The sequence below is a fragment of the Uloborus diversus genome, chromosome 6 (assembly GCF_026930045.1).
Source record: "Uloborus diversus isolate 005 chromosome 6, Udiv.v.3.1, whole genome shotgun sequence".
Taxonomy (NCBI): domain Eukaryota; kingdom Metazoa; phylum Arthropoda; class Arachnida; order Araneae; family Uloboridae; genus Uloborus; species Uloborus diversus.
Genome location: NC_072736.1, coordinates 13633231 through 13648889, shown reverse-complemented (window position 1 = coordinate 13648889; position 15659 = coordinate 13633231). Strand labels below are relative to the sequence as shown.

The window sequence follows — 15659 nt, the reverse complement described above, 5'->3', positions numbered from 1 at the left end:
GGGGCAGTAGCCCCGCCTGCCCTTTCCTAAATCCGGCCCTGCACACAAAGGAAGGATAATGACAGGAGAGAGAAACGTCTATGCCCGAGCCGGGATTTGAGCGCGGATCTTCCTATTGCAATCAGACTTTTCTGACCACTAGAGAAAGCAGGCGTCTTCAGAAGATGATGAATTTATAAAATAAAATAACCCTAATGTGTCTTTCCAGTCATGGCGGCAAGTGGAAATCTCGCCGGAAGTTGCTCACTCCGTCTTTCCACTTCGACATTTTGAAGGACTTTCTTCCAGTCTTTGACGAGCAATCGAGGCAACTCGTCATCAAGTTGAAGCAAGAGACTGCCAATCCATGGACCGACATCGTCCTGCCGGTCACTCTTTGCAGTCTCGACATCATCTGCGGTAAGAGTTGTTGTAGTGAAACAATGTCAAAATGCTGTTTCAAGACTAGACTGTCCACCTCCGAGAAGTTAAGCTATGGTCTTGAGCATGGCCTCACCAGATGGTGCTGCTTAACGGGCCTTGACAATGTTTTGCTTTTCTGTGTTAAACCGATGGAACTCATGCATCCAGCAATCACTCTCAACGTTTCAAAGTTTGTTTATTTTTGATTGGACGTCGCCCATTTTGACAGCAAGAGGCGCCACAGGGAACCCCTGCATCCACCAATCAATGGCAAACGTAATGGAAACAGGGGTTCCCTGTAGCGCTCTCTTTGTTACCACGAGTTTCATTGAATGTCACGGCCTATAAGAATAAGGGGGGCATGCCTTGTGTGTGTGTGTGTGTGTGTGTATGTTGTGTGTGTGAGTAATCAGTAAGTAGAGGAATTGTTAGTCGCATAGTTGGGCTACCATCACAAGCCTTTTATTGGCGAGAAAATCCTGTACTGCTTGCTACTTCTTACCTGAATAGTAATGTTGTTTGCCAAATGGGCAATTACACTGCCAACTAAATCCGCAAGTTCTTCAGCTGTTTTTCCTCACCCCTATTTCAACTAATGGAATCGTTGAATCGGTCGAGCAGCGGAGCTCAACTACTCAGAGGTGGACAGTGATGACGCCTTGACGTCAGTGCGATGAAAAAGCATGGTAACGAAGAGCCTTTTTTAGATCCGACATTTTGGATCCCTCCTAATTTCAAGTATTGGAAATACGTTATTACAGTCGCTGGTTACAAAATCGTGAAAATAATTGATGATAAGTTGTGTAAGCAGTACGTTCCTTAATTACGTAAAGATGATTCTGGCAACTTTTGACCCCCGCCCCCGTACCCTCATGTAAGGGTGCGCACGATTTTTTAAACCCCTCCCCCGTACTCTTACGTAAGATTCCATTTCGTTTTTCAAAATAATAAAATACGAATCTTACATCACAGGAATAGTTATTAAATTCATTATTATTAAATTATTTTTAAAAACCTCTTTATGTAAAGAAATATTTACTAAGAATTCAGAATCTAGACGGAATATTTTTTCGACATTTTTTTTTTTTTTTTTTTTGTATATGATGCGATACTAATTAAAAGTAAAACATGCCATACATAGTGCGATTATTTTATTATATTTTACACTATTCATTCTTTGTAAAACAAATGAAAAACAGCTCATCCTAATAAGTTTTTTACTTTTCAGAGGCAAATGAAATATGATCCATGACCGCGCGATTTCTAATATAAAATATCGGCTTGGAAAATATAACGTAAGAATGGGTTTGACTCTACCCCCCCCCCCCTGTAGAGATTTTTCCAACCCTTGCGAACAATTGCATTTTCATATTTCATTCGTTTTATAACTCTGAAACTTTTCCTCTTTATAAGTAATCAAACATCAATCAAGTTACACGTCGGAATATAAGGTTTTTCTTCATTGTGAATTCCATTCTTTGGTTTTCTTCTGCTTATCTCCCCTTCATGAAAATTAGCGCGCTTCTGAAATAGGGCGTGGTCAAGGGTCATCTCCTGACAGCCAGATTTCACCAGTTTTCTGTAACACAAATTTTGCCCACATAATAATGGTATCATGCTTCCTTTTTTTGGAATCAATTTGTCGAATGAGTCAGCTCCCCCCCCCCCTCTTCAAAACCTTTTTTTTTTCTTTGCAAAAGGCTTGCGAAAGAGGCTCTTAGAATTTTGCAGACTTAGTGAGACCTTAGAGCAGGAATTAGAAACTGCCGGGAGCAAGTCTAACCATTGGCTTTGGAAAAGCTGAGACACAGATCCCAAGTCACATGGTTCAACTGCGACGAATAGGAAACACGTGTTCTACGTGAAACTAGTGAAAGAAATGTGATTTCTTCCAATACTTTACTGTAAAATGCATCATGTAACCTGGGATCCTTGCATCGACAATTGTAAGGCTCTACCTTTTACCCCTTTTCAATGAGCAGGATCCCCCGATAAGGCATCTAATCTAGGCTTGCATGTGCGGATGATCCAATCATTCAAGTGCAGTAAAGTCATTAAGAGGCAGATGTCAGCGGCACAGAATATTTTGAAGCCCAATTTTCTACCAGATGTGGAGCACCTAGGCTGTCACGGTGCAAACTGCACTAGGAGTTTAATTTGGCTGAGAATGCCTGCCTTTGACTAAGACACTGTTAAAAATTCAGGAAAATGTTATGTTTAATATTAATGTACCTATTCCTATTCAGAGTCACAACTGACTGCAACTGTATTTATGTCGAGGACTGCATACTAAGTGCCTTGCCTCCATTATTTTATATACCGATAGATGGCAGCACCATCACCGGATCGAACAGTTAATGAGAATTTAGAACTAGTACAGGAGCTAATAACTACCTGGTGCTAGCACCCCCAGAGGTATCGTTTCACTTGGAGGACATTGAGACCACGAGCATATTTAACGTCGCCCAGTCCCCTTTAATGACGACGGTGGGTCTTCGACCATCGAGGTTCGAACTCAGGACCCTCCGGCCCCGAATCCGACACTCTACCGATCGAGCTACCACGGCCGGCACAGAATATTTTGACGCCCAATTTTCCACCAGATGGTGAGCACCTAGGCTGTCACGGTGCAAACAGCACTAGGAGTTTAATGTGGCTGAGAATGCCTGCCTTTGACTAAGACACTGTTAAAAATTCAGGAAAATGTTATGGTTAATATTAATGTAAAATAGCGTGTTTACAGCGCAGAAAAAAAATACAGTAAATTGTAAGGAAATAAAGAGATTGCAGCGCCAATTGATACACCACGTGACTTACAGCGCGAAGCCCTTAAAACCGTATTTCCCCACACTCGATGTGTCTCAACTGGCATGGTGGTCAGTGAAGCCGCCTGCCTATACGATGATCCAGAGATCGATTTGCGTTTTTTTTTTTTTTTTTTTTTTTTGTCTCGTTTATTCTACCGTAAAATTTTACGATAAAATAGGATTTTACGGTAAAAGTTCAGGATTTTTTTCAACAGTGTAGGCAAAATAGGTAGTAGAGGAGTCTTTAACATGCCGCATAATGGTGCGGCAGGGCACTGACGATTTTCTACATTTCAAAAATCCGTTGACTGACCACTTCGTCCGTGCGTTCAGAACCTGCTACCAAAGGCCAATATCTAACCACTACTCCACCCATTGAAAGTTTCGCAATTATTGGGAAGTTTTGAACTAGATGTTTCTCGCAATCCTTTGACAATTTGTACTTGAAGTTGTTTATTCATTTATATCTTGTTTTTTCATTTATATCATTTTATCGTTATGATTTTGACTTTCTTTCAATGATTAAATGGATAGTTTTAACGAAGAAAAGTTTATATCCAAAGGGACTGGGACCAGAAAAAATGTCCCTTAAATAGAGATGTGCCTTAAAGGAGGTACAATCCAGGTAAGGCACCTATATATACGAGCCGACGCATCAGCTTAAGATCAGCCATTTTGGGTCGGTGCGCGTGTATGAGTGGTTGTCTTTTCTGGCAAGTTATCGCGTTTGGTGAATTTTCACTGCGAGCGATTATTTGCTGCACGTGGATTGTTTAATGAACAAAATATTATTTTTGACAAAACCCGAAAATTTGCTGTGGTGACCATTGTGAAGGAATAGATAGAGAGAGTGCAATCCTACTTTCCCGATACGGCAACAGTACCATGTGACTTGAAGAGCAATTTCGAGTTGATCTTAACCGCTGAAGAAGTTTTCATTAGCTGAAGCCATGCATGATAACAATCTTTAACTGTAGAAGGGAAAAATTAGATTTATAGTAATAGTGTAGTATTCTAGCATTGTAAACTGTGAGGAAAAAGCCGCACCAGGAGGTCCAGTAACTTTTCCCTAGCGTGTACGAATGTTTTTTACTTCTAAATAAAAGAAAAAATAACATTTATATGCATTCAACGAGAACATATTCCACAGTTGCCTACAATTTTTGAATTTTTGTACTTATTTTACCTATAAAAGTTATAAAACATTGTATATCTTGAGTGCAAATAACATTTTAGTTCCATAAAAACACTTTTTACTTAACTAGTAATTATTTTAACGACTCTTAAGCATTTTGTGTACATTTGCTTTGATGGCGAGTATCTTCTCGCCAAGCTCCTGAGAACAGCAGATGCGCAAGAATAAAGATTAGCTATTTTTATGCTTCAATTTAAATACTAGTACGTCTGCGTATGAAATCATTTCAAAACATTGATTTCAATACATATGAATCCATAAATTTTCAGTCAATAACAGAACACTTTAAACTATTTGTACACGCCCGTCATTTCAAGGAATAAACATCAAAATACATGAAAAATGCAGTTATATTATATTTTAAAATTCGGAAAGAAGTGGGGAGAGGGAGTTTGAATGATAGGCCTGTATTTGTATCCGTTATTTATTAACCGACTTCAAAAAGGAGGCGGTTATCAGTTCATACCGTATGTATGTTTTTTTTTTTTTTGTTTGTCCACTCATAGCGTCTCACCTAGTGAACCGATTTTGATGATTCTTTTTTTAATGGATAGGGGATGGCTCAACTTAGGTCCCATTACTTTGTTTGACCATATTTGTTCTTTAGATAAAAAGTTATGGGCAAAAAACAGTAAATTTCCCTATTAAATGATTAAAATCATATTGTAACGAAGTTCGCTCTTTTCATCCGTGGATAACGGTGGCTCAGTGGTAGAATTCTCGTCTTCCACACGAGCAACCCGGGTTCAAATCCCGACTAGGACAAAGTGGATTTTACTAAAATTTCGTTTCTACTGTTTCCCGTATTTTCTCGAATGTTCTATTAATTTCTGTATCTTTTCAAGTTTGGAAAGCTCCAGCACTTTTTCAAGTTGTATATAAGGAGATGTAACGTTCATTCGTGGTTCTGAATAAAGATCTCGAGTTGAGACTAACGAGTATTCGCTTCATTTGGCTTTCACATTGTCTTCGCTATCTTCATCTACGCGACAATATGAAACTCATTGTTATAAAAGTTTGGTGCCATATAACTGTAACATTAATAGTAATTGTAATGATAATTTTGAATAAAGGCTTTTCTAAAGCAATACAGTGATATAGAGCCGCACTTCTTACTAGGTAACTTCTTACTTTTACTGAAATATCTACATTTACACTAAAAAGAATGAAATAAAAAAATTTTGAAAAAAAAATAGAACCGACTTCAAAATTGCTCTAAAAAGTGAAAAATAATTTTATTCTTTAAACACCATCGATAATACTTTTAAACATAATTTTTGAAGTTGGCGCAAAAACAAAAAGTAAAATCTATTGTAACCATGCTTCGTTCATATTTTTATCAAAAAATCAGCCGTTTTTGCGCCAACTTCAAAAAATATGTTTAAAAGTATTATCGATGGTGTTTAAAGAATAAAATTATTTTTCACTTTTTAGAGCAATTTTGAAGTCGGTTCTATTTTTTTTTCAAAATTTTTTTTTTATTTATTATTATGCGGTAAAGGAGTTGGAGCCAGAGTTGCTCTGATCTGTAGGCCCGACTTCATAATAAGCGCCGTCGCGTCGTCTAAAAAATATTTAATGCCAAAAGAGCGATTGCGTGCCAAAACGCGACAACTTCCCAGCCAAACAAGTCACCTGACCTGGGAAACATTGGTTCCCAAGCTTATTTCACTGAGACATTTGCTATGGCTCCCTCCATTAGTATTCCTTCTCAATGGTGGTGACCTTAGATCTGCAACAATGAAAAATCCGATCCAAAATGGCTAAACTTAAGCTGATGCTTCGGCCTGTATATATAGCGGCTCTAAGTAAGTCCAAGAGCCTATGAGTACCAGACCATGGCCCCACTCAATACTTAATGTAAGCGCCAGCGCCATTGAATGGGGCCATGGCCAGACCTATACGTCATAGTATAAAGACCCAAAATTTTTCAGCGTAAGGACATCACAACAGGTAAGAAAGGTTCGCTATTATTTAAGCTAAGTCGCAGTCTTTGTTAGGAAAGAGGAAGAAAAGATACGTAAAGTTGCTGCAAAACTAACCATCATAGATTCATCCCATGTCATGTGACCTGGTGCTCCCCATCTGACCATCTCCGATTTGGAGGACGTTTTAGAGTTGTGCAGACATGCCTTTAAAACTAACCTTTGCAAAGTTTCAGCTTCCAAGACACAAATCAGAGGATCTGACATACCTCAAAAAGAAAAAAAAAAGTGGGTTCTAAGACGGTCTTCAGTGCGGGGGGGGGGAGGAACCGCGTTAAACATAACATTTCGTTTCACAAAGCTGATCCGCCATTTTGCAGCTTTTTTTTTTTTTTTTTTTTTATCGATCCTAGATCCTCAGGATTTGGATCTTGGAAGCTGAAAATTTTTATAGGTTAGTTTCAAAGGTATGTCGCTACTTCTACAAAATTCCGTTCAAATCAGAGATGTCTAGTGAAGACAACAAGGTCACTTGACATAGAATGACTTAGTTTTTGACGCAACTTTTGGTATCTGTTTCTGGTCAAAGTCAGTGCTACTCAGCTTAAACAATATCGAGTCGTTCTTACCTGCTATGATTCTGCTTACGAAGAAAATTTCTGAGCCTTTATACTATGGCACTCATTGGCTCTTGCTCTATAGTACAACTGTATTGACGAAACTTACGGCTCATTTTGTAATACGTTGTCGTATCTGCCAAATACTTTTTGTTTTAAAATGTGTTTCTGATAAAATAAGAGTAAATAATTGAAAACTGGTTAACCATTTAACATATCTGTTATACTTAGAAACAACTCTTGGAGTGAAGATTGGAGCTCAGAACAATAGTGACTCGGAGTACGTGAAAGCAGTTTCTAGGTAAGCACTCATTTTACTGTGTGTGAAAGAACCCAGAGCTAGAATTAAACTAGAGCGCGTTAGGTTTGTAACTTGGCGTTGGCTGTACACGTGAAAAAGGTTTTGACCACTTCTTCTTGGCGAGCTCAGCGTTCTAAAATGCACAAATTTAGTTACACACGCACTTGAACTTTACCGTCTTCGTGGATATAGTAAATGATACTGTCACGAAAATATAAAAAGTAGTTGTACATAGTTAAATAAATACATAGTTAAATAAACTAATTTATAAATTTTATAGCTTATTCCCAGCTATTTACGATGAAGGATTGTCAAACATCTTTTGTGGGGCCCCTATATACATGATTGATTTAATTTGATACGGAGAAGGACAGCCTGAGCATACCTTTTATGTGACAAAAGTGACAGAGCAGTTGGTTTCTTATTTCTCGAGAAACCCGTAAAAATGTATCCGTAAAATCTTTTTGATATCCAATTTGTTGGATCATAAATAATGGTTTTAGTCTAAGATCCGGCTGCAGAATTCTGCACTCATCGAATATAAATTCAAAATAAAATTTTTATATTTATGAAAGGGGCAATGTGTTTTGGCTAGGTTGCCTAGGAAGAAGTGTCCGCAAGTATTTTTTATCACATTAATATTGTTTGACATTTTGGGATTAAAATGTCGCATTTGTTATTGAAATACACTGTACTCTACTTCAAAGAAATATACCTAAAGAACTTGAAAAGTTATGGTTGCCTTTGCGCAGCTGGCCGCTACCTATTCGCAGCGACATGTAAACGGATACTATTTGGTGCACATTTATGCACTCATAAAGTATAGTCATCTTTTATATATCAAATTAAAGCTAAGTTTTTCGGAACGTGATTAACTAAGGTTGCCTTATGTGCTTCCAAAGTTTCATTATAATCGGATGAATAGTGCATGGAACATTTTAAGTTCACATTTTTATGCAAATATGGAGACAGCAATGTATACGTGCTGCAAAATGTAACCAAAGGGGCCGTGATCACGGATGCCCAAAACAAAACTAACCCATAATTTATTAAATAATGCATGGAATGAAAAAAATATCGTTGCCCTGAATACAGTAGCTGATATAGTATTTTAAAAAAAGACTAAAAAATGTTTCCTATTTTTGCCCAATTTTCAGCATTTTTAGTGTCTTGTAACCTTTGTTAAGAAAACATAAATTAACTTAGTGTTTATTAAAAAAATCCGGTTATGATAGTCTTTTGGCAGTCATTAATTATTTTTCTTTGTAGTTCTTTGTGGGGCATTAATGCATCCATTATCAATTGTGTACTTTCTCTCTCTTGTCCTTTCTTTGTGTGAATGTGTTGTTATGTTGTGAATGGTTGCCTACCCTATTAACGGGTCCTTATGGCATGTGTGTACTGTAGAAGTCGGACTTTGAACCAAATTATGGTACAGTTGGAAAAGTGAAGCAGCGCACCCCAAATTGCCAGCCTAGCTGGCACACAACAACAACTGTATACAGTAGTTTGTTAATGTACCTTGTCTCAATTTATAGGTTATTTTGTTTAATCCTTACTTTTATGAACTCAAACCAACTGGATCACTTATTTTAAGGTTCCTATTGTACATAGATTTATTTCAGGGCCTCTGAGATACTGATGGAACGGATGGTGAACCCGAGCTACTGGTTCGATTGGCTGTTTCACTTGTCTCCGCTGGGGAGGCAGTTTAAAAAAGATCTCGAGCTCTTACATTCTTTTACAAGATCGGTGAGTGTTGCAGTGGCAGCTTTAATACCTTTACCACTAAAAACCTCTAAAAATTTGCCGCCCACCCTCCTCTGATCCCCTCGCTTTAGTGATATAAGCCACCGGTGGTGCAGCGAAGGGGGGGGAAGTGGAAATACCTCCCTCCCCCCAGCCATTGGTTTTAACATAAATACAAATTCTAATACAGTAGCTTATGCATGTGCAATAGCTGTTTTGATCAAAAAATCCCTTTTAGAAGGTATTTTTGATCAAAAAAAAAATCCTTCAGAAGGTATATTTTCGGTCAAAAAAAAAAAAAAAAAAAAAAAAAAACCCTTTCAGAAGGTATTTTTAACTTAAAAAGAAAACCCTCCAGAAGGTATTTTTGATCGAAAAACTCTTTCCAGAAGTTTTTCTGGCTTCGCTAGTGTGTACCACTAATACTATTGCGAAATGTATGCCCTCTGAAAAGTTCCGCACAGGATTACAGTTACTGCAACCCCTTGCCTCTCTACGTCCCCCTCGACAGTGCTGCAGTTGGGAAGGAGGGACCGCCGCGCCATTCCTCGATTTTTTTTTTTTGTAAAAATTATTCAAATTGGTTTAAAACCACCTTTTTATTTAGTGAGTACCCCTCGAAACCCAAGAAGAGTTCGCAAACATCATTAGAAGTTTGCAAACATTTTTTCTTTGTCCCTCCCTACAATACTGTTCCTCGAGCATTGGAAAGGGATAATTTTCGGAGAAAAGAGTTGTTAATGTTAGTAGTAAAAATATTTATTGGTTAATCTGTTAGTTGATTTCATTAATGACAAAACTTCATTGAAGTACCAGTATTTCAATGAATAAAACACCCCAAAAAGATAAAATAGCATGGCATTCGATTTATGTGTTACAGTGTGCGAGCAGGTGGTAGAGTCTCCTAAGTATTGCATTGAAATAATAGTGCAGTTTGTACAATTCGGAGCCCCCTAGTTTATTAAAACAAATGTAATTCAATCTTCAGATGGATACTGTTTACGTCTATCTTTTGTGCAGGTTCACTAAAATTCTATTGGTGTGAAAGCACATTCCATATTGCACTGTAAAGTCAAAGAGCAGTATCTGCAAAAGTGCGTTTTTGAGATATTTGAAGAAATTAGTTTTGGATTCCATACTAACAATGAGGGCAATGATAAAATTAGTCGGGTTTTTTTCGTTGTTTTATTTTCAGCAGGAATCAAATTATCAAGCTTGTGCTACAAAGCTGAAGTAAAATATTTAGGTTTAAAAATTGCAAAAAAAAAAAGAAAAGTTTGCGGATACTGCCCTTTGTCTTTCCTCCACCATATAAGGCGCAAGTTGCATACACGCGTTTTTAGATGCCCCTGTTTCAATGCAGTTCCTATCTATAATTAGTATAGAATTATCTTTTCAAAAACCAGGGCTTCAGAATCGGAGTCTGGAGTCGAAAGCTTTAATATTCCAAGAGTCGGGGTCGGTCTGATTTCGGGGTAAAAGAATCGTAGTCAGAATCGAAGTCTCTAGAATTCTAGGAGTCGGAGTCGGTTATTTTCTGTCCGACTCCGCAGCCCTGCACAAGACCATGCGTTTGCTTCTTAACGCTTCGTCTCTTTCACTGCACTATCCAAAAAGAAACAAACACTTTCAAGGTCAGGCCCCAAGTTACCGCAGCCGAACTGTTCTTAGTTTTTTATCGGGATGAATTGATTTCCTTAGGTAATCAACGAGAAGAAGACGAAGCTGCTGTGCGGAGTTCCGGAGATGGCCAGGCGGAAGCGGAAGGCTCTGATGGATGTCCTGTTGGAGCACCACATCCAAAACAAGAGCCTCACGGAGGAGGACATCCGGGAAGAAGTGGACACCTTCGCATTCGAGGTCGGTTGTCCTATCAATAAAATCAGCCATTTTTGTGATATCCGTACTTGTTTGACAGCATTAACTGTTAGTTTCACTGTTAAAAATGTGCCTCAAATTTTACAGTAAAATTCTATTTTATTTGAAAAAGAAATGCAAAGAATATATTAAAAAAAAAAAAAAAAAAAAAAAAAAACGGAATATCAGAACAACAGAAGTTTACACAGGATTTTTTCAAGGGAGGGGTGTCCAGAATCAAAGGTCCATCATTCTTATATCATGCTCTAATACGCATCCAAACATATTCTTTTGATTTCATCGATTGTCGAAAGCAAAAAACTTTTAAAAATATTGAATAATTACGTAGCATTAATTAATGAAATAAATTTGTTAATAACAAATATTTGATTAAAATACCAGAAACCACAAGAATGAATGTATTTACTTTTCCCATAATTCAAAATAAAAACAGCGGAGCAAGATCATCATTACAGAACAATTTATGTTCACATACTACTGAATTTCGCAGGGGAAGACAGAGCGAAAATCGATTTTATTTTTTAAGCACTGTTTTTATACTTGGTTTGATTGTCACAGAACAATCTGAGGCCTGCATTTGTTTATACCTCAGTATCTAGACCACTTAGAGACTTCGGGATTTCACTAAATGATTTGCTTAATCTTAAGGTACGACTTAACAGTGAAAAATTAAAATTCTAAAGTAAAATCAATATTTCAGTTAGGATGGAAAACGCAAATTTTATGTAATTGCCCCACTAAATGTTTAAATATAAAACCCGTTGTTACAAATTTTGTTGCCTTGCAACAGTAATGTTAACAGTAATCATAGTGAAAATTTTGAATCAAGGCTTCTCTGGAGCAAGCATGAAATGCTCCCATCTTTGAAAATAATCGATAATGGGACATATTAGGAACTTTACCACGAGTAACTTGTATGTTTTGGAACATAATGTAGTTTGGAGTACCTTTAATATTTAAATGGTTTTAATTAAATTAGCAAACAAATAAATCCTGGCGTGGAACAAAAGAAAAAAAACTTTATAAAAAAACTTATAAAATTGTCTTAAACAATGATTAAGTTTTAGACATTTTTATAAGGTTTTTCTTTTTTCCTTTTAGTACGGAGCATTTATATGAAAAAATATGCTGAGGTTTCGTGATGGTAACGTTATTCTATTTCTGAAATACATTTACACCAAAAGAATAAAATAACACAAATACTAAGCACTTTTCATAATGCACTCAAAAGGACAAAATAACTTTTCTAGTTCAGAAAGGACATTTAAGTACTCCTGTAGTTTTCAAAAATTCCAAGAAAATGACACTACAAACGAAGGAAAGTGCGGTTCTAGTCATTTCAAAGCAAATTTTTCCAATAAGAAAAATATGCATGTTTCAACACTCAAAGTTATGATTGAAAGTTAGATAATGATAAGAGTAATTCTCTTCATGACTAGAGTCGCACTTTTCTTCGTTTGTATTGTCATTTTCATAACATTCACCCAATCATATGCTGTCACCTAGCTTGTCTAAGTCTATATGAAGAGTATCTCTTTAAATGTAAAAAAAATCCGTAAAATTTACGGTTTTTTACCGGCAGCTGGGTTGGTTGTGCAAAACCGTAAAAGTTGCGGAGACTACCCGTCAACATAACGGTCTTTTACCATACAAGGACAAATTTACGGTTTTGAACCGTTCGTAGCTGAAGCGTAGAACGGGGAAAAACCGTTTTTCAACGAAACGGGTTTAAACCGTCAAATCTACGGGAAAAACTAGTTGAAATTACGGGTATTTTTTACAGTGTGCTTGTTTTTGCTTTCCTGAAGTCTTTTGAGCTTATGGACCTGGTCCAGCCAAGAAATATTAGAAACAGAAACACCCCCTTCATTTGTATTTTATGTGCATTATTTTAAATATTCTGCTACCATCATTAACAATGAAACTGCGAATTCTGTTGCAGGGCCACGACACCACATCCATGGGAATGAGTTGGGCGCTCTATTTGATCGGCCTCTATCCGGACGTGCAGGCAAACATTCATGAGGAGCTTGACAGGATATTTGGAGATGACGTCGACAGACCCATCACCACAGACGATTTGAAGGACATGCAATACCTGGATCGAGTGCTCAAGGTTAGTGGTGACACTAAATTCTATCTTTGAGATTTCTTCTCGGTGCTTGTTGCACAGGTTTGTTTTGATGAGGACTACAGTCTGAGTGCTTCGCCTCCCTTACTAGTGATATATTTTATTCCATATAGTACAGTATACTGCTGTGGGCAGGTAAAGGGACAGTAACTGCAATTTTTCAATTTTTTTGCATTTTTGTCATCGATTGTACGTTAGCTTTATTATTTATTTTACAAACTTGCTTATTTGGTTTCCGCTGATAAAAAGCAGCGAAAAAAACGTCTAACGGGGTTGTTTCCTTCAGTCAAAAGTAGTACGTTCAGTCACTGAAACTGATAGAATAAGCAAAGAAAATAACATGGACCCAGAAAATTTTTTCATTTTCCCAACAGTTATTTTTTAATTAATATTTTTAAATGTCCGATTCTTCAAACAAGGCGTGGTCTTGATGACGTCACAAATGATGCACTATGGCGTATCTTTCTACCGCATTTCCACGTTATGATAATCAAGAAGCGAATTGCAATTGCGCAACCATATCGTTGCCAATACGCGTGAGTAAAGATGCGAATTAAACATTTTGCTCTGAGAATGGCAACACAGAATAGCATTTAACCATTTGTGATGTCATCGGCAAGAAATGTAAACAATAAAAGATCACCAATTTAAGTATTTTTTTAAAAATATTAAACTTAAACAAATTATTTAAAAAATAGTTAGATCCTATGTTTTTTAAGCATGTTCTTTCAGAAAAAAATACTTTTAAAATTTTGGAAACGACCCTATTCCACCACTGCCCTATTGTTAATATTGAATTCAACATAGTACATTTTTACTTTCTTCTATATCTAATATATAGAAGAAAGTAGTTGGATTCGTGCAAATTTTCGAATTTCGAATTTTGACGGATTCGAACGTTTTGAGGTGTGTTGAGTCCATTTCGACCATTTTTGGAAAATGTCTGTCTGTCTGTGTGTATGTATGTGTGTGTGTGTGTGTGTGTGTGTGTGTGTATGTATGTGTGTCACGTCTGTGTGTGACCAGTTTCTTGTGGCCGCTCTACAACAAAAACTACCGCATGAAATCGAACGAAATTTAGTACACGTATGTGCCCCTATGTGAACTTGTGCCCATTAGTTTTTGGCGCGAATTCCTCCAAGGGGGGTGGAGCAATGGGACGTTTTTCGAGTTACGCGTGCTTGCTATTCCTCAGGAAGTTACTGGCGGAATCAAACAAAATTTGGTCCATATGTTGGTATTAACAGGAACAGGTGCTGATTCAATTTTGGTGTCAATAACTCAAACGGGGGTTGAGCTGTAGAACGTTTTTTGTCGTCAATTGTGACTGCTGTATCTCAAGAAATAATGAACGGAATGAAAGAAAAATTTATCGGCAGGTAGCCCTTAGTGGGTATAAGAACTGATTTTATTTTTGTGTCAACAGCTAAAAGGGGGGGTAGCGCAATCACCCGTTCTTTTTTTCCATTTTGAGTGCCGTATCTCAAGAAGTAATGCTACGTTCTGGTTGAAATTTGGAATATATGTGAATCCATATGTAAACAGGCTTTGGTTCTATTTTGACGCCGATCGGCTCCAAGAGGTGGTTGATTTTTTTTTTTTTTTGCGAATAAAAATATTTTTATTAATGCAACAATAAGAAAGATAAATCGTAATAGATTGTCGTCTGCGTATTTCTCGTGATTTTAATTGTATGGAAATGATAGGAAATATTATCTCAATGATTTAAAATTTTGAACTGTTGCCATCTTATGTTTGTTAACAAATAAAATATTTGTAATTCATTCAAGCAAGGCTTTTAAAATAACTTTCAATTTTCGCTCTTTGCTTTGCTTTTGCAATAATTCAGACATTGGGATAGTCGTCAAGTTTTTGCATGTGTCATTTTGTTTTTGTTGGGAATATTGCTTCCTCGTCAAGCATGGGGAGGGATCAGAAAAAAAAAAAAAAGACAAATATAGAAGAAAGTTTTGTGATGGCCACAACATACTAGTTTCAAATATTTCATCATTTCTGCAGATACTGCCATTTACCTGCCCACGACAGTATAAACAACAGATGTAATAATTTAAGGCACAAAGGAGGGAAAGTACATTTGGACCGAGGGTGGGAGTTGAACCCACCGCCTCAAGTGTGTGAAGCGTTCGCTTTAACCACTCAGTCACTGAGGCCCTATCTTTGAGATTTGTGATGGTTTGCTGCTTCAGAAGCAGACTTAAATCTCACCGTTCCTTCTACTAAACTGAGTTCACGGAAAAGATGGACTTGATGTAAATAATGTAATACGCCGTTTGGTGGCGTCAACCGCTTGTTTAGCGTGGACAATACAGCTCCAAACAGACGGCGGATAATGACTACTTTTTTCATTGCACAGAACATCCCAAAAATGTGAGAAACCATCTTACAATCCATTTGTTAACTTTCGTGCTGGACCAGGTATTGCTCGGTTTCTGGTTTGGATCAAAAAATCAGAACTGTCTTCAGGCTCCCATCCAACTGGTTAAACCACAAATAGTGGTAGGTAACGGACGGGGGACCCTGGAGTGAAAAAAAAAAGTAGAAACCACTGCTCTAATGTATAGTCTTTATGCAATGGTAAACTCAATTTCATGATATTCCGGTGTTCTTTTTATACAAAATATGTATTTTATGTA

At 37.2% G+C, this 15659-nt stretch overlaps 1 protein-coding gene across 2 annotated transcripts in view; it reads left to right on the top strand.

Moving 5' to 3' along the window:
* LOC129224510 (cytochrome P450 4V2-like) overlaps positions 1-15659 on the top strand; it is a 74147-nt gene that overhangs the window by 16214 nt on the left and 42274 nt on the right. For both annotated transcript variants that reach the window (XR_008580697.1, XM_054858972.1), the window contains exons 4-8: positions 209-399; positions 7178-7247; positions 8873-8999; positions 10698-10856; positions 12817-12990. Coding sequence is in view for 1 of the 2 variants with exons in the window: in XM_054858972.1 (XP_054714947.1) it covers positions 209-399; positions 7178-7247; positions 8873-8999; positions 10698-10856; positions 12817-12990 (721 nt within the window). In the remaining variant the exon portion in view is untranslated. The remainder of the gene's footprint in view (positions 1-208; positions 400-7177; positions 7248-8872; positions 9000-10697; positions 10857-12816; positions 12991-15659) is intronic.